Source organism: Lithobates pipiens, unplaced genomic scaffold (genome assembly GCF_037356315.1).
Source record: "Lithobates pipiens isolate NorthernLeopardFrog02 unplaced genomic scaffold, aLitPip1_a1.2 Scaffold_3, whole genome shotgun sequence".
NCBI classification, from domain to species: Eukaryota; Metazoa; Chordata; class Amphibia; order Anura; family Ranidae; genus Lithobates; species Lithobates pipiens.
Genome location: NW_027507790.1, coordinates 207,188,653 through 207,212,158, shown reverse-complemented (window position 1 = coordinate 207,212,158; position 23,506 = coordinate 207,188,653). Strand labels below are relative to the sequence as shown.

The 23,506-nt window shown below is 41.9% G+C and overlaps 1 protein-coding gene and 1 pseudogene across 1 annotated transcript; one reads left to right on the top strand and one right to left on the bottom strand.

Annotated features, from left to right (window-relative positions):
- The first annotated feature begins 336 nt into the window (after positions 1–336).
- Positions 337–23,140, top strand: LOC143940927 (natural cytotoxicity triggering receptor 3-like). Its single transcript, XM_077462749.1, has 4 exons — positions 337–465; positions 1,260–1,616; positions 20,271–20,369; positions 20,458–23,140. The coding sequence occupies exons 1-4, from the start codon at positions 420–422 to the stop codon at positions 20,553–20,555; spliced, it is 600 nt and encodes a 199-aa protein (XP_077318875.1). The 5' UTR covers positions 337–419; the 3' UTR covers positions 20,556–23,140.
- Positions 15,626–15,744, bottom strand: LOC143941574 (5S ribosomal RNA; annotated as a pseudogene).
- Positions 23,141–23,506: the final 366 nt, after the last annotated feature.

Sequence of the window (23,506 nt, the reverse complement as noted above, 5' to 3'; positions counted from 1 at the left end):
ACATTGGTCAGGGTAGACGGTCCTCGGGTTTGGAATACCCTTTTCTGCAATGTGCCCATTATAACACCAGGGACAGCATTTCCTACAGAATTCCATGAAATAGGAGGAATTTATAACTGAAGCCAATATACAAACAGTACAAATGTTACGGGCAGTATACTTATGAGCCTGTAAAAGAGTTTCCTGTACTTACTATTCTCTTCATACTATGTATAGAAATATCACTTATGCATAATAACCATAACCATAATAGCTACAGTACATGACTTCATCTGGCTTGTCTGGTTTCCCAAAACAACCGCACGTCTTTTTTTTTTTTTTTATCTTTGATGTCCAATTCAACACATGCAAAATAAAATTACCTGTAGAAATACAAAATATTTCATATTGGAAGATACAGTACTACCAGACCGACCGTCATGATTCCCATCATCGGACTGTTCTTTATATTAGGAGCCCTACCAGGTCTGGCTGTTTACTCATTACCTTTTCACCATAGTAAATAGTAATAGTAAATGTACTTCAATGAGTCGATAAAGGTAAAGGCGAGCATAGGGGTTGTAGGACATCTGCATTATGTACGTGTTTATCTATCTATCTATCTATCTATCTATCTATCTATCTATCTATCTATCTATCTATCTATCTATCTTTGACTTAGCATTATTAAAATGCAGTTGATCAACACACAGGTATTTACACCAGACTACATTTACTCTTAGGGCTCCTTTACACTTGTTTTTTTTTTTTTTTGGAAGGGCAGTAAAAACACACAGTGGCATTGTGACATATCACCTTCTGACCACCTGTCGAACACCTCTGAAAAGTGAAAAAAGCATAGATTGCTTTTTAAATCAGCGTCAGTTCTTACCACAGGTGTAAATGAGCCACCTCCTTATGACAATGCTAGATTTGCCAGATGGGCAGTTTGGCACTTGGCCTTTTATATGTAGAACATGGCGCACACAACATTTTTCACTTATTTTCATGAAGTTTGTTAATACATTTCAAATGTTCTGGTCAGAAAAAGAAATTCATTTTAAATAATATAATTTTTTTTTAAATAATTTGATCACATTTGTTTTTGTTTTTTTTTTTTGTTTTTTTTATTACAAGTACTTACAGTATGTAGCATTGTCAATTTACACAGCACTTTATATTTTTTGGGGAATTTTTTTCATTTTAAGTTATTGATATACTTTTTTATTCTATAATAGTGTAAGGTTCATCAGCTGCTGTTTTGTAATCTTGTGTATCAGGATTTCAAACCCAGAGAATCGAGGTATCCCAGGATCCGAAAATAGTGGCCTCAGAGGGCAACTCAGTCACCTTGCCGTGTACTTACAGAATCAATACCAGGGACAATCCTACAGTCGGTTACTACAAGTGGTACAGACATGACGTGAGAGCTGGAGCTGTGGTCTCTGATAATACTAAGGACTTCCATGGAAGAGTCTCCACAGCAAATGTCGACCGTTTCATCCATGACAGGTCAGCTCCTCTTAAGCTGCATCAATTGGTACAGTCAGACACAGGGCTATATTACTGTGAAGTTACCCTTCAGCTGAATGGTGGAATATCAGGACATGGAAATGGGACTTTTCTCATCGTAACAGGTAATATTATGTGCAGACTATAGTAACCTCTAGCAACCAACCTGAAATCATCTGTAATTACGTATTAGTGTCATTTTTTCACCGATTTTTCTTGAATAAGCCTGTATGTATGCTTTAGACCAGGGGTCTTCAAACTATAGTCCATGATCCAAAACTGACCCGCTTTGAGATTTTATCTGGCCCGCCACAACCCCAGTCATAATATGAAGACCGGTGTATCCACAGACAGCTAGGTATCAGTTTCCCCCCAACTCCCACTGTGAGGACTGGACTTCTCTATCCAGCACTGCTCTGAATACTGACTGTCGCCTTGCTGCTCTGCTACCTGAGAGGTAGGAGATCATGGATAGCTGGCACTGCACTGCTGAAGTGGAAGGCAGGATGCTGCTGGGCACTTCTGGGTGGAAGGTGGGACTCTGTTGGACACTCCTGGGTGGAAGACAGGACTCTGCTGGGCACTCCTGGGTGGAAGACAGGACTCTGCTGAGCACTCCTGGGTGCAAGGTGGGACTCTGCTGGGCACTACTGGGTGGAAGACAGGACTCTGCTGAGCACTCCTGGGTGGAAGGCGGGACTCTGCTGGGCACTCCTGGGTGGAAAGTGGGACTCTGCTGGGTACTCCTCGTTGGAAGATGGGACTCTGCTGGGCATTCCTGGGTGGAAGAGGGGAATCTACTGATGGACACTACTGGGTGGAAGGGGGGACTCTACTGGGCACTCCTTGGTGGAAGTGGGACTCTGCTGGGCACTCCTGGGTGGAAGGGGGGACTCTACTGATGGGCACTACTGGGTGGAAGGGGGGACTTATTCATATATTTAAATTGTATGCACTAATTTATAAAACTGATTTTTTTTTTTTGGCCTGCAAATATATGTAAAAATACTTGATGTGGCCATTGTACTGAAAAGTTTGGAAACCCCTGCTTTAGACTATTTAAACTGATCTGTAAATTTAGATTGTTAACTCATATGTGCAGGGCCCTCCCTTCATTTTCCTTTTGTTATTACTACATTTTGCTAACTTCAGTATTTAAAGTATATGTAAACTTAATTGCTAAAATCTCATGTACATTTTAGATATGGTAATGTAATACCAGAAGTAAACGCAATACTTGTTTTACTTGTTGTCATACACAGAGTTCCTATCAATTTTAATCCTGTTTGAAGCATTTTATTTATTGCAAATTTCAGGATGTACAATGGCTTAGTGGGCTTGAGCAATTGGGGAGGGTTGAGGAAAGACCTGGCTACTTTACCTCATAAGAAAGTTTACTAAACAATTCTATGGAAGAAGCTCTTAAGTGTATCAGATATCTGCACAAAGAGCTAGAATTACAGAGAGTCCGACACAACTGAACAGATATATACATTCATGTATGCTATCCCTTGTAGTATGCTCCCTTTTTATATTTATTACTTTTTACAGTGCCAGGGAATACAATTTAACTACATAAATAATACGTTTAATAAAAGTAGGAAGATTTGTCTAGTCTACAGAGAATCTCATAGTACGCTACAGATCAGACAGGTATACAGTACATGCAGATAATCAGGAGAGTCAGAAAATGTTCAGATCACAATTTCTAAATTTTTTTTGTAATTTCTTAATTTATCAAATACAATCTGTTAGGAAATCATGGTGTCTTTTAATGTTTAGCGCTGTGACACTGATGGGGTCTTGGGGTCATTTCATACATAAGACCTTTCCTATATGATCTGTACTTGGTTGGATTGGATGAGTTTCCTTGAGATCCTTTTTTAGGCAATCCAGAAGCCTCAAGGAAGGTTAAATGTGCTCCATGTATCCAGGATCTAAAATGCAAAAAACATAACTTCCCACCGGTAAGCCAATGCCTAATACAAGGGTACCTAAGCACAAAATTCACAATTTTTCTTATCTTTTTACTGAAAGTTGCAGGTTTAAAAACATTAAGAAACCAAATTTTGAAATAATATTACACTATATATAAAAGATTTTACTGATTGGGTTCACATCTATCTTTAAGCCCATCTTTGGACTAACCTCTCTTCTGGTTTTTGATTTTGCAGTCAGACTTTTAATTTAATAAAAATAAACAAAACTCCAAGCAAGCAAACAAAACTAAACCATACACATAGCATATAAATCTTTCAAATGCATGAATAATAAATCTGTGTGACTAAAATTTTTTTTATCTGAATATGTTCCATCACAAAATATAACGTGCCAAGTCCAAAATGAAATGTAACCTCTACTTATACGCAAATAATAACGAACAGTGAAAAAATATATATAGTGAAATATATATAGTGAAACATATATAGTGAAGCATATATATATATAGACAGGCATACCCCACTATTAAGTACACAATGGGGTTTATTTACTAAAGCTGGAAAGTGCAAAATCAGTCTCACTTCTGCATAGAAACCAATGAGCTTCTAACCTCGGCTTGTTCAATTAAGCTTTGGTAATAAAACCTGGAAGCTCATTGGTTTCTGTGCAGAAGTGAGCCTGATTTTGCACTTTCCAGCTTTAGTAAATAAACCCCATTGTGTACTTAAAAGTGGGGTATGCCTGTATATATAAACAAAAGTTCAGAGGGTGAGGTGCATGTCGGTCACAGCAGTGTGTGCAATAGCAATCAAGCATTTTCAAGCACCATAATATAAAAAATGAAGTGGGACTGCTGCACAAAAATAGTTTTAATAATGAAATATGGATAACATCAAAAATGTAAGGCAGCCTCTACTAGTTTTGGGCTAGTACAGACAACGCTCTTCTTCAAAACCTCATACCTACAAATAGGGATGAGCCGAACACTCCCCGGTTCGGTTCGCACCAGAACTTGCGAACGACCCCCGCGTTCGGTACGAACGTTAGAACCCCATTGAAGTCTATGGGACTCGAACGTTCGAATTGGAAAGTGCAAATTTTAACGGCTAATATGCAAGATAGTGTCCTAAAAAGGGTTTGGGGACCTGCCTCCTGCCTCAGGGGACATGGGTCACTGCAAAAAAAAGTTTTAAAAACTGCCGTTTTGGCGGGAGCACTGATTTTAATGACGATTAAAGTGAAAAAAAAAAGTGAAATATTCCTTTAAATATGGTGCCTGGGGGGTGTCTGTAGTATGCCTGTGAAGTGCCACGTGTTTCCCGTGTTTAGAACAGTCCCTGCACAAAATGACATTAAACGGAAATAACACCATTTAAAACTGCTTGCGGTTTTAATGTTATATCTGGTTCCTGCAATATGGTTGAAAATCATTGAGAAACATGGCATGGGTAGCCCTCCCTGCCCATTACCAGCCTATTTGGGTCTTGTACGCATATTAAGGGGAACCCCGTACCCATATTAAAAAAGGGAAATGCGTGTGGCTCCCAGGCCCTATATACTCAGAACAGCAGTATACGGGCGGTGCAAACAAGACAGGGACTGTGTAGGTTTGTTGTGTTAAGTTGAATGTGTTTGTCATTTTCAACCGGTACATTTTTAAAGTGTAGCTCCAGTCAAAAAAACTATCTTTAAGCTTTTTGGAAAACATAGGGAAGGGTTATCACCCCTGTATAATTTGTTTTGTCGTCCATCTTTTTTCATCTCACTTGCTGTTGTCTCCTTGCGTTTGCAAGTAGGAGATGTTTGTAAGTTGGATGTTTGAAAGTAGGGGCCTGCCCTATATTATAGCGGTATGTACTGGGTACAGAGCACGCAGACAGCACGCACTATCTCCTAACACTACTGACTGCAAGCTCTATTATTAACCACTTGTTAGCCCAATGTTTGCATAAAGTGAAAGATGAAGTTATGCTGAGTAAATAGGTATCAAACATGTCACTCTTCAAAATTGCACATGCCCGTGGAATGGCGCCAAACGTCGCTACTTAAAAAATCCCCATAGGCGACGCTTTAATTTTTTTTTTACTGGTTACATGTTTTGAGTTGCAGAGGAGGTCTAGGACTAGAATTATTGCTCTCGCTCTAACATTCTCGGCGATACCTCACATGTGTGGCACATGCGAGCACATGGGGACATGGGCGCTTTAATTTTTATTTTATTTTTTTATTGTTTATTTTACTTTATTTATTTTAGTTTGACATTTTTTCCCCCAAAAATATATTTTTGATCACTTTTATTCCTATTACAAGAAATGTAAACATCCCTTGTAATAGGAATATGGGGTGACAGGTCCTCTTTACAGTGAAATCTGGGGGGTCAACATGACCCCACATCTCACCTCTAGGCTGGGAAGCCTGAAATAAAAAATAAAAAAAAGATTCTGGCTTTGATCGTACTGGCGAGTTGGTAGAAGCACCGGAGGGCGGTGAGGGGTGGGGGGCGTCTATGGCTGGGTATTTCAGGGTATCACCGAGTATGGCTGGGTATCTCTGAGTATGGCTGGGTATGGCAATTTATGGCAGGGTATTACAGAGTATTGGCGGGGTATTGGCGGGGTACTACAGAGTAATAGCAGGGTACTGCAGAGTATTGGGGGGTACTACAGAGTAATGGCAGGGTACTGCAGAGTATTGGGGGTACTGCAGAGTAATGGCGGGTACTGCAGAGTAATGGCGGGTACTGCAGAGTATTGGGGGGTACTGCAGAGTAATGGGGGTTACTGCAGAGTAATGGGGGGTACTGCAGAGTAATGGCAGGGTACTGCACTGCAGAGTAATGGCAGGGTACTGCACTGCAGAGTAATGGCGGGGTACTGCAGAGTAATGGCAGGGTACTGCAGAGTATGCACTGGTATTGCAGAGTATTGGCAGGGAATTGAGGGGTTAAATTCGGTGAGCAGCGATGTGGGCACTGCAGATGCAGCCCACATCGCTGCTGACACCGATCTCTTTCCCCTCCGCTGTACCGATCGGTACAGAGAGGGGAGGGAGGAACAGGCGTCATAACATGACGCCGGTTTGTTTCCAAGTGATCACTCCGTCATTTGACGGAGCAATCACGTGGTAAACGGCCGCTATGAGCGGCCGTTTACCGTGATCCGTGATGCGACCCGGCGGTCACGGATGCTCTCGAGTGCGCACACCTCGGGGCACGCGAGAGCAGAATTCTGGGAGGCCGTTAATTAACGGCCTCTCAGAGTTAAACAACCCCCCTGAAGCCGTTAATCGGCAATGGGCAGTTGTTAAGTGGTTAAAGCTAGATCACTAGCTATATAGGTGAGGTGAATATAGTGGTGTATACTGCAGTCAGGGCACAGACAACAACCACTACACAGCAGCAAGATAGGAAATCAGCCAAAAACGATTGGTGTGTACTGTGTTGAAAGTACACAGAACACCCACTGCTTCAGATGCTAAGTAACACACTACACGAGGCTGCCTCAAAGGCGGCCTTATATAGTGTGGGGCGTGCACTACACAGCCTGAGCTATGATTGGCCACAGGCAGGATGCCTGTGGCCAATCATGGCTCTCCTCGCTGCCGGTGCTGCGATTGGCCAAGCATGCGGGGTCACAGTGCATGCTTGGCCAATCATGGGGCAGCAATGCACTGCGCCACCGCAGTGCATTGTGGTCCGCGCGCGCGTCACTCGAATTTTGACGTGAACGGCCCAAACGTTCGGAATTTGCCGAACGGCCGAACGGCCAATGTTCGAGTCGAACGTACGTTCGACTCGAACACGAAGCTCATCCCTACCTACAAATGACCACATACATGGTAGACTATATAGTCAATCATCAATCTATTAAACACTCAGACAATCTGGAATCAATTGATTAGTAGATCAGTATATGAAATTCTTTGTAAATACATGACATTATTCAATCTTGGAACAAAATAATCAACAGGTGTATCAATTTTCCCACACCACCAAGACGAAATCGGGAACCCTATATAAGAAATAATACAAACATTTTTATATAAATAAAATAGAAGCTAAAAATAAGATATAAAAATAATAAAGAAAAAAACTATATAATAATGTACATACACATCTAATGGATATCTGTCATATCATGAAAAACAAGAAAAAAATAAAAAATATAAAATATAGCATATGATCCTTGTAAAAAATATAATAATTTAGAGAAATAAATACAAGTTAAAGTCTGAATGTAACCCCTTGGGTTGTAGGGTATCAAGCTGATGTATCCAATTGACCTCTATTTTTCTCAACTCCTGTTCTCTATTACCTCCCCGTCTGTTTCTAGGTACACCACCAATAATCATATATCTAAGTGGTGATATTGTATACCCTTTTTCTATAAAATGTCTTGCTAGTGGTAGGTTATCCAACTTATCCCTGACAGAATATTTGTGTCTCGCGATACAGTCTTTTACTTTCTGTGTAGTCTCCCCTACATATAGGAGGCCACACGGGCATTTGACGATGTATTACATAGGAGTGTAAAGATCTTTTGTTAGTATGTTATAACCTTTTTGGGATAAGAGAAACTCTTACCCTTAATCATACTAGTACACTGTATACAGCAGAAACAAGGGAATGAGCCCTTGTTTTTTGGACCTAAAAAAGTGACATGAGGGGTAGGTGTATAATATTAGTCAGATTTTACTAGTCTGTCATGGATAGTTCTCCCTCAACAATATGACGGCAAAGGGGATGGTAAAATTTTGGGACTGTGGGAGAATTGCTATTCAAAAACGACCAGTGTTTAATAATGTTATTTATCTGGTTAGAAAAAGGATGGAATTGTGAAGTGAATGGCATTCTGCGACTCGTAATGTTAATTTTATTATTATGCAAATTGAAACGTTCTCTATGAACCATTTCTTTGGAATATCCTCCTTGTCGCTGTCTGTTTTCCATTTCATTTAATCTAATTTCACAAGTGTCAGAATTGCTAGTGATTCTAGATACACATTTGAATTGGCTCCAGGGGATCGATTAAAAAAAAACCCAGGAGGATGAAAGCTAGAAAAATGCAACAATTGCTTATGATCAGTGGGTTTTCTATATACTGTAGATCACGGATAATATGTTCGTCCTGTATAGTTAATAATGTATCCAAAATTGTGTTTCTTTCTGACTGATGGACATATTAAGTTTCAAACCAGGAATTAAATAATTTAAATACGGTACATATTAAATAATGATAGTGATTCAAGGTCACCCACTTATATGACAAAAGCGTCATCAATGAATCTGTACTAAACTGTACAATTATCATGAAATTTATAATTGTAAATGAATGCATGATCCAGCATATCCATAAACACATTGGCATATGGTGGTGCCATATTTGAACCCATCAAAGCTCCTGTGAGCTGTAAATAATAGGTATCCTTGAATAAGAAGAAATTATCTTCTAAAACTCTCTTCTAAAATCTTTAATAATTCCAAAAGGAAAGAAATCTGGGCAGTACTGTGTTTTTTGAGTTGATTTGTTCCAAGATTGAATAATGTTATGTATTTACAAAGAATTCCATATAATGATCTACTAATCAATTGATTCTAGATTGTCAGATTTTTCGATAGATTGATGATGAGCTATATATTCTATGTATGTGGTCATTTGTAGGTATGAGGTTTTGAAGAAGCGCGTTATCTGTACTAGCCTGAAACTGTTACAATGACTGCTGTGAGGGGTTAGCTCGGCAGCGGGTGTGTGTGAGCCCCTGGATGGGTTCACAACACAAAGTCAGGCACAGCAGACAGCGGTGTAGGTTCGAAAAAACAAAAGATCCGGTTTATTTATGCTCCATGCAGTGATACATATAACAGCCAAACAAAATAAAACAAGAAAATAAATCCTGGTCAGCTTGACCTCTAACTACACACATAGACTCCCTGTCTAACAACTGGGTACAGCCTTGTGCTGTACCAGTCCCTGCCTTTGTTGTAAAGGTTTTGCCACACAGGCGGTAACTCACCGCACAGTACAGGTGACACACTCCCCAGTCTATACAACACAAAACTGGTTCCAGGATGGAGCATCTCCCTATGCATGCTGGGGTTTTTTGTAGAGGCCTTAATGAGCCCACTTGCTTCAGCTGGGCTCATTAACTCTTCCCCTCTAATTGTAAAAGTCTGCATAAAGCCTGAATCTAGGACACACATATTTACCATCCTGGATACAACCAGGTGACTTCACCTGCCTGCTGCCACATACCCCCCCCTCTTGTTTCAACCTTGGGGTTGTAACACCAGCAGTCAGACACGCATGTATCCGAGACAAAGCATCCACATTCCCTAATTTAAACACCAGGGCGATGCTTAACTGTAAAGTTAAATTCCTGTAGGGCTAGGAACCACCTATTTACTCTTCTATTGGTCTCCTTGTTCTGAGCCATCCACTTTAAAGGAGCGTGATCAGTCACCAGGTCAAAGTGCCTACCTAGCAGATAGTACCGAAGGGAATCTAGAGCCCACTTCACTGCTAAACATTCCTTCTCAATCGTGGAGTAATTTACCTCATGGGACTTTAACTTCCTGCTGAGGTAAATGACTGGGTGCTCTTCCCCGTTCCAGACCTGGGATAACAGTGCTCCTAACCCAACGTCTGATGCATCAGTTTGTACCACGAAGTCCTTAGAGAAGTCTGGTGAGTACAACACTGGCTGGCTACATAAGGCTGTTTTTAAGGACTGAAATGCTTCCTCAGCCTCTGGGGACCATTTAACCATAACCGACTCTTTCCCTTTTGTCAGGTTGGTGAGGGGCACAGCCTGAGAAGCAAAATGGGGAATGAATCGTCGATAATAGCCAGCGATTCCCAGAAAGGCTCGTACCTGTTTCTTGCTGTTGGGACGTGGCCAACTCTGTATGGCCTCGACTTTATTGACTTGGGGTTTTATCACCCCCCTCCCAATAGTGTACCCAAGATATTTGGCCTCCTCCTGTCCAATGGTACACTTCTTTGGATTGGCCGTAAACCCAGCTTCCCGGATAGAGTCTAGGACTGCTTGTACTTTTGGCAAATGTGAGACCCAGTCTGTGCTATGGATAATCACATCATCCAGGTAAGCTGCAGCATATTTCTGATGGGGCCTCAGAATCTTATCCATTTTCCGCTGGAATGTTGCCGGTGCATTCTGTAACCCAAACGGCATTCTCTTATATTGGAATGCCCCATCTGGGGTTACAAACGCAGTTTTCTCCTTGGCCGACTCGGCCAGGGGAATTTGCCAATACCCTTTGGTGAGATCAAGAGTTGTCATATATCGGGCTGTTCCCAGCCGGTCAATCAACTCATCTATACGTGGCATGGGGTAGGTGTCAAATTTTGTAACTTTATTTAATTGTCTAAAATCGTTACAAAACCGCCAGCTCCCATCAGGTTTGGGCACTAGTACGATAGGACTGGACCAGTCACTCTGGGACTCCTCTATCACACCCAATTCCAGCATCCTTTGAACCTCCCCACGTATTGCCTCCCGTCGGGCCTCTGGTATTCTATAAGGTTTTAGTTTTACCCTTTCTCCTGGCGGGGTGATAATGTCATGCTCTACGCCAGATGTTTGTCCCGGAAGCTCAGAGAAAATCTCTTTGTTACGAAGTACAAACTCTTTAACCTCCTGTTGTTGGGGTTTCGATAAGGTGTCTGCTATTCCAACCTCAGGAACTAAGCAATCAGGCTGTACTTGTGACAAAGTCTCTGCGACTAGGGATTCCCTATCCCTCCAGGCTTTCAGCAGATTGACGTGATAGATCTGCTCTGGCTTTCGCCTTCCTGGCTGTCTAACCCTGTAGTTCACCTCACTCATTTTTTCAATTACTTCATATGGACCTTGCCATTTGGCCAGAAATTTGCTTTCAACCGTAGGGACTAGCACCAAGACCCTATCCCCCGGGGAAAAAGTACGGGTCTTGGCCCCACGGTTGTACACTCTCTGCTGTGCTAACTGCGCTTGGGTTAAATGTTCCTTTACAATTGGCATTACCTGTGCAATTCTATCTTGCATCAGGGCGACATGCTCAATCACACTCCTGTGAGGAGAACTCTCATTTTCCCAAGTTTCCTTGGCGATATCCAGCAGCCCTCTTGGGTGTCTCCCATAGAGCAACTCGAAGGGTGAGAAACCCGTAGAGGATTGGGGTACCTCCCTAATGGCAAACATCAGATAGGGTATTAGACAATCCCAATTCTTTCCATCTCTATCCACCACCTTCTTTAACATTTGTTTTAGGGTTTTGTTGAATCTTTCAACCAACCCATCTGTTTGGGGGTGATACACAGATGTACGCAATTGCTTCACTTTGTACAACTTGCATAATTCTTTCATAACCCGGGACATAAAGGGTGTACCTTGGTCCGTAAGCAGTTCCTTACAAATACCCACGCGGCTAAAAACAAGAGATAGCTCTTTGGCTATGGTTTTGGCCGAGGTATTTCGGAGAGGAATTGCTTCCGGATAACGGGTGGCATAGTCCAAAATAACCAAAATGTACTGATGCCCCCTAGCAGACTTCATTATCGGACCTACCAAATCCATTGCGATCCTCTCAAAGGGGACCTCAATGATAGGAAGAGGTACCAGTGGGTTACGGAAATGTGGCATAGGTGCCGACTTCTGACACACAGGGCAGGAGGAACAATACTTTTCTATTTCCTTCATGACCCCAGGCCAATAGAATCTCTGCAGTACCCTCTCTCTGGTTTTCTCTGTCCCCAGATGACCTCCCAGAATGTGTCCATGAGCCAATTTTAACACCAACTTCCTGTAAGGTTTGGGCACTACAAGTTGCTCAATGGTTTCTTCTGCCCTTTGAGCCACTCGATATAGCAGGTCCCTTTCCATAGTGAAGTAAGGATAAGGGCAAGTCTTATCTGGGTTCACTAACTCGCCATCTATTTTCACCACATTTTCCCGTGCCTTTATTAGGGTGGGGTCTTTTAACTGTTCTGTGGCAAAATTTTCCCTGTGAACCTCAAGATCCGAAAACTCCACAGACGGTATGTTTTCATCTGAGGATGTTGGCTCCTCCCCAGTTTCTCGAGTTTCCCCCGCCAATACCGACAAGGGAAATTCAGGAGAGTCCTCACCACTCCCAGAGGAATTCTGGTCATCTTCCTGGTTTATAGGGGCACCAATGGGGGCCTCAGGACAATCCCAGAGTTCCCAGAATTTTGGAAAATCCCTTCCCACAATAGCATCATGTGGTAACTGAGACACTAACCCCACCTGATGAGAGAGGTTACCTTTGGGGGTCTCAAAAAACACTGAAGTTACAGGATACTCTCGGGTGTCCCCATGCACACAAATAACAGCCACCCTGTTCTTCCCAGAGACCTCTGTAGTAACTAATTCAGCTTTTATCAATGTTACCAGGCTACCTGAATCTAGCAACACATCTACCATTAATACACATTTTACATAAATGTTTCTCAGGTCCCCGAATGGCAGTGCATGCAACTGTCGCAAACAGCGACTGACGTCTCTCCCTTATAAAGTCACATTGCATAGGCTCATCCACAACTGGGCAATTGGCTGCAATATGTCCCTCTTGCCGGCAGCGGTAGCAAATAATCTTTTTCGCTGCCTCTTGCAGCATGGGCTTCCTGGGCTGCTCCCGCCAGACCTTAGGTAGAACTCCCACCCTCTCACTCTCTCCCCCCTCACCCCTTGGAGTCATCTTACCCGCCACTGGGGATGATCTGGTCTTAGGGGGGAAAGTCCGTGGGTCCCTGGAAGAGGTGGTCAGGTTCTCTGTAGCCAAGTACCTCTCAACCAGATCCACAAGTTTATCTGCATTTTCTGGGTCTCCATGGCTTACCCATTTTTGGATGGCAGTAGGAAGAGCTCTCAGGAAACGATCCATAACCACACGTTCCACAATGTTTGGTGCAGTCAAAGTCTCTGGCTGCAGCCACTTCCTGCTCAGGTGAATGAGATCATACATTTGAGACCTGGGAGGTTTTCCAACCTGAAAAGTCCAGTTATGCACACGCTGAGCCCGGACGGCCAGGGTGACACCCAGCCATGCCAATATTTCTGCTTTTAGCACCACATAGTCTTTTGCTTGGTCAGGCTCTAGGTCATAATAAGCTTTCTGCGATTCCCCAGTTAACAGAGGGGCCACCAGTCCAGCCCATTGCTCCTTAGGCCACTTTTCCCTTTCAGCAGTCCTTTCAAATGTGGTCAAAAACACCTCCGGATCATCCTCTCCAGTCATTTTTGTCAGTAAACGGCTCACACCAAAGGATGCGGTATTATTGTAACCACTTGCTTCATTGGTCTGCGGACGTTGCTGTATTAATGTCTCTATTTTATGTTGAAAATTCTGCTCTTGCTTCTGCAACAGGTCTATGAAGCGGGCTTCAGATCGCTGCTGGGCTTGTTGCTGAGCTTCCAAACTCTGCTGGTGAGCCTTCTGCTGATTTTCCAAACTCTGCTGCAAAGTTGCATTTGTCTGCTGCTGGGCTGCAAGGCTCTGTTGTTGAGCTGCAAGGATCTTTCGTAAACCTGCATTTGTTTGCTGCTGATTTGCATTTGCTTGTTGCTGGTTTGCATTTGCTAGAGCCAGCTGTCTCAGTATCTCCTCCATGCTGGCCTTAACAAAAAAAAAAAAAAAAAAAGTGCCAAAATTCTCCACCAACTGTGAGGGGTTAGCTCGGCAGCGGGTGTGTGTGAGCCCCTGGATGGGTTCACAACACAAAGTCAGGCACAGCAGACAGCGGTGTAGGTTCGAAAAAACAAAAGATCCGGTTTATTTATGCTCCATGCAGTGATACATATAACAGCCAAACAAAATAAAACAAGAAAATAAATCCTGGTCAGCTTGACCTCTAACTACACACATAGACTCCCTGTCTAACAACTGGGTACAGCCTTGTGCTGTACCAGTCCCTGCCTTTGTTGTAAAGGTTTTGCCACACAGGCGTTAACTCACCGCACAGTACAGGTGACACACTCCCCAGTCTATACAACACAAAACTGGTTCCAGGATAGAGCATCTCCCTATGCATGCTGGGGTTTTTTGTAGAGGCCTTAATGAGCCCACTTGCTTCAGCTGGGCTCATTAACTCTTCCCCTCTAATTGTAAAAGTCTGCATAAAGCCTGAATCTAGGACACACATATTTACCATCCTGGATACAACCAGGTGACTTCACCTGCCTGCTGCCACACTGCCTTACATTTTTGATGTTATTCACATTTATTTATTAAAATTAAAATGATTTGTGCAGCAATCCCACTTCATTAATATATATATATATATATATATATATATATATATATATATATATATATATATATATATATATATATATATATATTAATAGTCCACCTCCTTTTACTTCCACCTCAATTTGAGTCCAAAAAAATAAAATAAGACATGCACCAGTGAATATTTTAAACGAATCACCACCACAGAGTGCTTCTTCCACCTTCCAAACAAGCTGCTTACTGCAGATTTTGACTTATTGAAAATGATAGTAATATGTGCCTTGCCCTTTGTCCCCATGCAGACTTTCATCTGTTTCTTTCTCCACATATAAACATCTTTCCTCCAAAAGTAGCTCAATTTTAAGCATTTCTGAAAAAATTAGCTTCTCGAGGAATCTTGTGAGATCAAGCACCCCTGTGCAATCCAGCCTCTTTATGCAATCAAGCATCTTTATGCATTTTTAGGCATTTCTGACAAGTCTCTCTGCATGATCAAGTATCCTTGGGTAATCAAGGACTCTTGTGATGTCAAACACCCTGCTGGGAATCCACAGCTTTATGCACCCAAGCATTCTGATGCGATTTAGGCATTTTTGTAAAAACAAGCCTTGCTGTGTGAGCAAGTATCCCTGGGAAAACAAGGACTCTTGTGGGGTCAAGCAGTCTTGTGCAATTTTAGGCATTCATGCAATTTTTAGGCATTTCTGTGCAAATAAGCACTTAACAACCAAGCATTCTCATGCGACTATGTAAGTCCACCACAAACAGAATAAAAACATGTATCTCTATGTATATTACATGTTCTGCCACATGCACCTTGCACATTCCAATACTCAGGTCATTTATGCAAATATGTGGATTGATAAAAAGGAAGTTATCCTCCACTGACATGCGTTCCACACTCATGCGTTTAGCTGTTTGTGTTAGCAAAAATGTGCAGAGAACTGTGTACAGCACCTGGTATTCCAAGACGGTCTCCCATCCAGGTACTACCCAGGCCCGATCCTGCTTAGCCTCTGAGATCAGATGAGATTGGGCGCTTTCAGGGTGATATGGCTGTAGGCATCTCAGCAGTTGTGCATTTGGCTAGTTTTCAAGCAAGCACCTGCATGAGGACCTTGTGGAGGTTCTATACCTCTTTGTAGTAATGGATGGACTTGGAAAGATACAAGAAGCCTATGGGAATTTAAGAAAAAAAAAACCCAAGTAGGAAACAGAGGCTCTAGGTAAGTTATACGCAGCATGAACCTCTGAAAAAGATTGCAGCTACAACTCCAGAGCTTGTGAGGCCTCTGATACCTCTGCCTCATCAGATTGCACCTGTTCCCTGTCCCCCGATGGTGATCTTTCATCATCAGATTGCTGCTCCTCTTTATTGAGGATTTGGGGCAGGGGAACTACCCCAGTTTCTGCCCTCTTGTGAGGATGCTGTGATTAAGCAGCTAACTTCCCCTGTACACCACAGACTGCAAATGCAAACAATCGCCTTTAAAAGACCTATGCAGGGCTGCAATGTTGGGAGAGGCTGCAAGCCTGACAGGGGCAATGGCTCATCCTGTGCAGCTGCCTCCAGTCTTTCAGGGGGATAGAATCCTTAGATCTAGGTTCTTTTTCCTGCTCCTGAAGCCCTCTTACAGGGAGACATAGTCCTAAGCTGACAAAAGCAGAGGTGTTAGTGTAAATGCAATCACTGTTGCGCCTAGTCTTACAGTATTATTATTAGCTTAGTCTGCACAACCTGATGCCGAGTAGGTGTCTTAGATATGCCTGGATCTGGACCCACCGAGATGCTTACTGCCCATATGTCTGTGTCCCACCGCTTACAGGGCTCTGGCATCCTGGGCTTTTAAAAAACAGCCGCCTTGCTCCTGCGCACTAATGCGCTGTGCACGCTGTTAGCAACCACGGCCCCCTCCTTCCCCGCCGAATCCGCTGTAAAAGCGTGCCCCCTGCATGCACAAGACAAAAGTGGTGGCAGCCGGGGGCGAGAAAGGAGACAACCGGGGGACTACGTAGAACCCTCTAGACTTCGTGAGATCCCCCTTTCAGATCATGTGGCAGAGCCTGCAGAGGAGGAGGTGAGCGACTTCTCAGACCCGCTTCACTAAGCGGGTATCCTGGAAGGCATGTAAGTATACACCAGGTTTGTCTCTTACTCCCTCCAGTAGCGGAAACCAGGTAAGACATGTAAACTACTCAAAAAAAGAAGATAATCCATAAGGTATATACTTAGGATTGTCTTCACTTACATTATCCCCACCGCAGGAATCTGCTGATAACAGACAGATGCAACCTTCACCCACCATGGCGGGTAACGTTGTGCCAGCCTTCAGGGTTCTGGGTTCCTTCGCACAGGATCCTCTTCCCTGGACCTGTAGAAGACTCTGTCAGAAAAACTTTTTGCGCAACTTAATTTTTGTGCACCAAAGCTCTGGATCCCAGAGCCCAGTCCTCAAAGAAAGATATTACAGGCAAAACCTTGTTTCTCTTTCACAAGGCCCAGGTACCATCCATCTTAGGCGTTTTTATTGGCCTGAGGCATGGATCCGGTTGTATAGCTCCTAGGCCCCCACAGAGACCATCAAACAGAGTTTTCTTCTTAGCACATCTTTAACATGACCAACCACCTTAGACACTGGTGAAAAAACTGAGGTACTCTCCATATGGGAGGGGTTATATAGGGGAGGAACTTGCCTTGTAATTAGGGTTTGCCAGTGTCCAATCACCTGATGGTGACTATCTAACTCACTAAGTAATTGGTAGAGCTGTGTCTCGTGATGTATGAACAAGAAATTATATATATATATATATATATATATATATATATATATATATATATATATATATATATATACAGTACAGACCAAAAGTTTGGACACACCTTCTCATTCAAAGAGTTTTCTTTATTTTCATGACTATGAAAATTGTAGATTCACACTGAAGGCATCAAAACTATGAATTAACACACGTCCAATTATATACTGAACAAAAAAGTGTGAAACAACTGAAAATATGTCTTATATTCTAGGTTCTTCAAAGTAGTCACCTTTTGCTTTGATTACTGCTCCGCACACTCTTGGCATTCTGTTGATGAGCTTCAAGAGGTAGTCACCTGAAATGGCTTTCCAACAGTCTTGAAGGAGTTCCCAGAGATGCTTAGCACTCGTTGGCCCTTTTGGCTTCACTCTGCTGTCCAGCACACCCCAAACCATGTCGATTGGGTTCAGGTCCGGTGACTGTGGAGGCCAGGTCCTCTGGCGCAGCACCCCATCACTCTCCTTCTTGGTCAAATAGCCCTTACACAGCCTGGAGGTGTGTTTGGGCTCATTGTCCTATTTGAAAAATAAATGATGGTCCAACTAAACGCAAACCGGATGGAATAGCATGCCGCTGCAAGATGCTGTGGTAGCCATGCTGGTTCAGTATGCCTTCAATTTTGAATAAATCCCCAACAGTGTCACCAGCAAAGCACCCTAACACCATCACGCCTCCTCCATTCTTCACGGTGGGAACCAGGCATGTAGAGTCCATCTGTTCACCTCTTCTGCGTCGCACAAAGACACAGTGGTTGGAACCAAAGATCTCAAACTTGTACTCATCAGACCAAAGCACAGATTTCCACTGGTCTAATGTCCATTCCTTGTGTTCTTTAGCCCAAACAAGTCTCTTCTGCTTGTTGCCTGTCCTCAGCAGTGGTTTCCTAGCAGCTATTTTACTATGCAGGCCTGATTCACACCGTCTCCTCTTAACAGTTGTTCTAGACATGTGTCTGCTGCTAGAACTCTGTGTGGCATTGACCTGTTCTCTAATCTGAGCTGCTGTTAACCTGCAATTTCTGAGGCTGGTGACTCGGATGAACTTATCGTCCGCAGCAGAGGTGACTCTTGGTCTTCCTTTCCTGGGGCGGTCTTCATGTGAGCCAGTTTCTTTGTAGTGCTTGATGGTTTTTGCCACTGCACTTGGGGACACTTTCAACGTTTTCCCAATTGTTCGGACTGATTGACCTTCATTTCTTAAAGTAATGATGGCCACTCGTTTTTCTTTACTTAGCTGTTTTTTTCTTGCCATAATACAAAGTCTGGAAAAATGTAAACCGCGCTAGGAAAAATAGTGTAAAATTAACAAACTAACAAAATAGGCAGCAGCAATAAATGCGATATGGCATTCAACAGTAGTAAGGTATATATATAAAGCTGCGCAGCTTTATATATACCATAATACAAAGTCTAACAGTCTATTCAGTAGGACTATCAGCTGTGTACTGTATCCACCCCCTGCACAACACAACTGATGGTCCCAACCCCATTTATAAGGCTTGAAATCCCACTTATTAAACCTGACAGGGCATACCTGTGAAGTGAAAACCATTTCGGGTGACTACCTCTTGAAGCTCATCAACAGAATGCCAAGAGTGTGCGGAGCAGTAATCAAAGCAAAGGGTGGCTACTTTGAAGAACTTAGAATATAAGACAAATTTTCAGTTGTTTCACACTTTTTTGTTCAGTATATAATTGGGCATGTGTTAATTCATAGTTTTGATGCCTTCAGTGTGAATCTACAATTTTCATAGTCATGAAAATTAAGAAAACTCTTTGAATGAGAAGGTGTGTCCAAACTTTTGGTCTGTACTGTATATATATGCTTTTTTCACTGTTCATTATCATTTGCATACAAGTGGAAGTTACACTGCATTTTTGACATGGCACGTTATATTTTGTGATGGAAGATATTCAGATAATATATTTTTAGTCACATGGATTCATTATTCATTCATTTGAAGGAGATTTATATGCTATGTATGTGGTTTAGTTTTGTTTGAGTGCGCAGAGTTTTATCTATTTATTATTGCATTTTTTAAAACAGCTGCAGCAATCATTTATACAATTAATTGAATTTTGGTTCACAATTTGCATGATTGAGCGGGAGACTCTGGTATAGAGACTTTTTAATTTACACACTTACATTTTGGGTATTTGATCATATTTTGTGTATCATTGTTTGAATTTTTTTTTTCCTTTTCCTTCTCTTTGGTGTACTCTTCTTTCAGTGAAAAAAAAAAGTAAAAAAGATGAGGTTAACGAAAGGCTATTTTCAATCCGGGATAAACACGAAAAGCACTTCTGTAACCCTCCATAACCAATTAAAGCCCATACATCCTTAAAATTCACCCTAATTTTGCCTTCCCCATTGGTGCTAATGCATTTTCACCAAAAATAAAAACCCCAAATGTTGCTCATTCCCAACCAACAGCTCCATTTACCAATTTGATGCTTTCAGAAAAAGAGTAAACCCCTTAAAGAAAAAGGTCCAGCAGAGAGCAGAAACACATTCAGAACTGCATGGCAATTATGCAATTGAATTGGGCAGGGTGGTTCTGAGAAGCACAATGTGGGCATTGTGCTGGATGGAGAAGGTTATGGGATATGCCTTGGAAGAAACACAAAATGGTTGTTTAGATACAGCCTTGGCAGGAACTATTGGTGGAAGGGATGAATAGAATTGTTTTAGTGCTCTATGTGAAGTGTTAAAAGGCATGCATGTGCTATATGAATACAAAAATCCTATCTTAAATGTCTCAAATATTTTTCAGCAAAGAAAATGCCCTCCTATGCTGTGCTGAATATTCTCAAAATTACCCTGTTAGTCCTGTTTTTACTGGTTGCCATCGCCCTGAGCTGTTACCTTAAAGGTGAGTCAAACTTACCTAGATTCCCTCCTTAAATCACCTCTTGCAGTCAATGTGCTCATGCTCATGGATCTGTGTTTTCCTTTTAAAGGTTATTCAATGAGAAGAAGACATGATAACTGCTCTTCATTCAATATTCACCCATCATTGCCTAGTAAGGATGTCACCAGTTCAGGTGGAGCCTCTTAAGACTGGCATAAGTCAAGGTTTTCTTGGATCCTCAGCTGTCTCTTTCCACTATACACTTTCCAAGCAAAATGTACTCAGCATCAGCAATAATGGAGGCTGCCATTGTTGACCCCTACTTCTGAAAATACTGTTTTTCTCTGGTCATGATGATCCAGTGGCTTGAATGCATTCTGAATCCTAGACCCAGAAAAAGTGTGAGGATTAGGTTTGTCTACACTCTGTTTTTATCTTTTGCATTCAGCAATTCTAAAACGACTGAAGCCATATACAAATCGAGTAAATGGCATTTTCAGAAGGCATTTAGCAATGGCAACCACTCAAATTTTTCTTCTTTAAGGCACATATATTGTAGGCATTAGAAGAAGATCATCGCTTCATACAGCCAATTTTGTGTTTTCTTTGTGTTCTTCAGCTTACATCTTCAGGTCTAAGCACTTGGCAGAGCTTGGTTCCAGTCATGTCTACCCATGTTGCTTCTATGGATACAGTATATCCAATGACTTTAGATCTTTAATCTCCCACAGTTCTGTTACCCTCTAAAATGATAAATAATATTTTCTTCTTGAAAACCTAAAGTGGTACTCAACTCTCTCTACTCCCCCCCCCCCCCCCCCCCCATTGTTTCCCCTTTCACCTGTAATGCCGCATTCTTTTCAAAACACATACTCACCCGAACCCAGTGTTGTTCCGGTACAATCGGGTGCCATACAATGGGTCCCCTGTCACCATCTTGATCTTCTTTAGCTACTGGTAGCTGCCTCTTCCAAATGCAGGCAGCCAGCTTTAATGATGTACAGGGCAGCCCACAGGCAATCTCTTTTGGGAGTTAAAGTGCCACAAAACCCATATAATAAAAACAAACTATGAATAAATGGTGTATTACATGCTGTTCATATTCATCAGCCACTATAAGATTCATTTTCTATGTTCTACAAAAAACTGGTTGATCCTGCTGTTCTCTATCTCCACTTTCTGTCTGTGTCCCCAATTCAGCTAGGGTATTTGCAGCTGTGGTGGCAGCTCTGCACATGCTCAGTTTTCAGTGAGCTTCTATGTTGAGCATTTCCTCCCTATCACATGTGAGCAGTCCATGTGACTATAGAGTCACACATATGAACATATACAGAGTGATAAATGACAGCCAGCTCCCTCTTCTGTCTTCTATGCCCACTCCCCAGCTGCAACTTGCTACAACTTCCTCTTATTCTAAGACACAGGCTGGAGGGATGTGATATAGCCTGTGACTGGCAGAAATCCAACGACACCATGTTATTGCCAAAATAATAAATATTTGATTTCGAATATATATTTGTATGACAATTAAAAAGAGTTTATTGATATTATTTATATATCTTTACTCTGTATTCCATAAGCTTTTTTTTATTTTGAACATGTGACCAGCAGCAGAGAGTTAGAAGCTCCTCCTGCTTATGTTTCCTTGCAGACAGGCTGGGAAAGAGCTGGGTCATGTGACAGCTGTATATCGATTAAGAAAAAAGTACTTAGCCCTTGTACACACGGTTGGAGATTCCGACAACCAAATCCGTCGGATTTTGTCCAACGAATTTTGTCCGAAACTGTTGCATACACACGGTCTGACAAAGTTGTCGGAAATTCCGACGTGATTACATTATTTTGTTACGACGGGACTACATTCACACTAGTAGCCAATAGTTTTGGTGTAGGAATTTGATCTGAGCATGCGTGGCACTTTGTCCGATCGGAATTCTCTACACATGATCGGAGTATGTCCGATCGGAGCATTTTGTGGGAAAATTTTACCAACAAGTTGGAAAACTTGGTCCGTCGGACACTCCGACAGAAACAGTCCGATGTAGACCACACACAGTCAGAATATCCGACAAAACGGTCCGATCGGACACATTCCGTCGGAATCTCCGACCGTGTGTACAAGGGCTTAGATTTATTTTTTTGTTTTGTTTTTTAATAAAATAATTACAGTGCCATCATCCACATACAGAAAGAGAATGGACAATGTCATGTTAATTAAACAGTGTGTGTTTAGTATTACTTTAAGTTTAGTTTCATCTAATAAAGATGCCAACTAAGGGTTTGACAAGTAGCCATGCATAGCTCCCAACTGTCTTTCATCTGAAGTGTGATGGATTTATAGATTTGCAAGGCTTTTTCCCTCATTTTGTGAGAGACATTTATCTGCTATTTTGTATGCAATATATCCTTACAGATATACATATATAGCATTTGCCTGCGGCTTAGTCTTTTCAAGCACATAGTGAAACTTCCTCTTTTTAAACTCATGAATAACTGTATGTCTGTAAAACCTGTCAATTTCTTGAGACCAATAACATTTTTTCGTTCTTTAGACATTTTTAGTTTTGGTAAAGACCACAAAAAGGTATCAACCCATGCTAAACTTGTGAATATAGTTGGTTAACTGTTTAGTTTCTGGATTGACATTATGACTTACAGTATTGGTCATTTCATATATAATGTATTTTATATTTACCCAAATGGGATGTATCTTGTTACCTATGCTAATTTACTTGCTTTATAATCCTATGTATTTTGTGCACAATCCAAAACAATTTCCTATTTTATTGTTCTCACACATGTTAAATAAAGCTTTGATCTGCATAACAAGTAACTCCATTCTTCCTGGAGAAGGGTGCAGTCCACACTGCCAAAACAGAATGGACTGTCCTCCTATTTGAACCAAACACCTTTCTTTCCTCTTCAGTTTTCTCTCTTTTTGGTCTGATTTATATACCTCTATAATGTGCTTGCTAGCGATCAAGGTGTTATACTGCATTAACCTTTCAGGTAGCCTAAATCAGGGTTTCTCATCTAGGGTTCCTGCAGGGGTTGCTAGGGGTTCCCTGAGCAATTTCTGCCTCTCAGATACATTCCCACTGACACCAGTGATCTTTTTAGTTATCTGTAAGTTGGTAATTATTCCCATTGATCACACG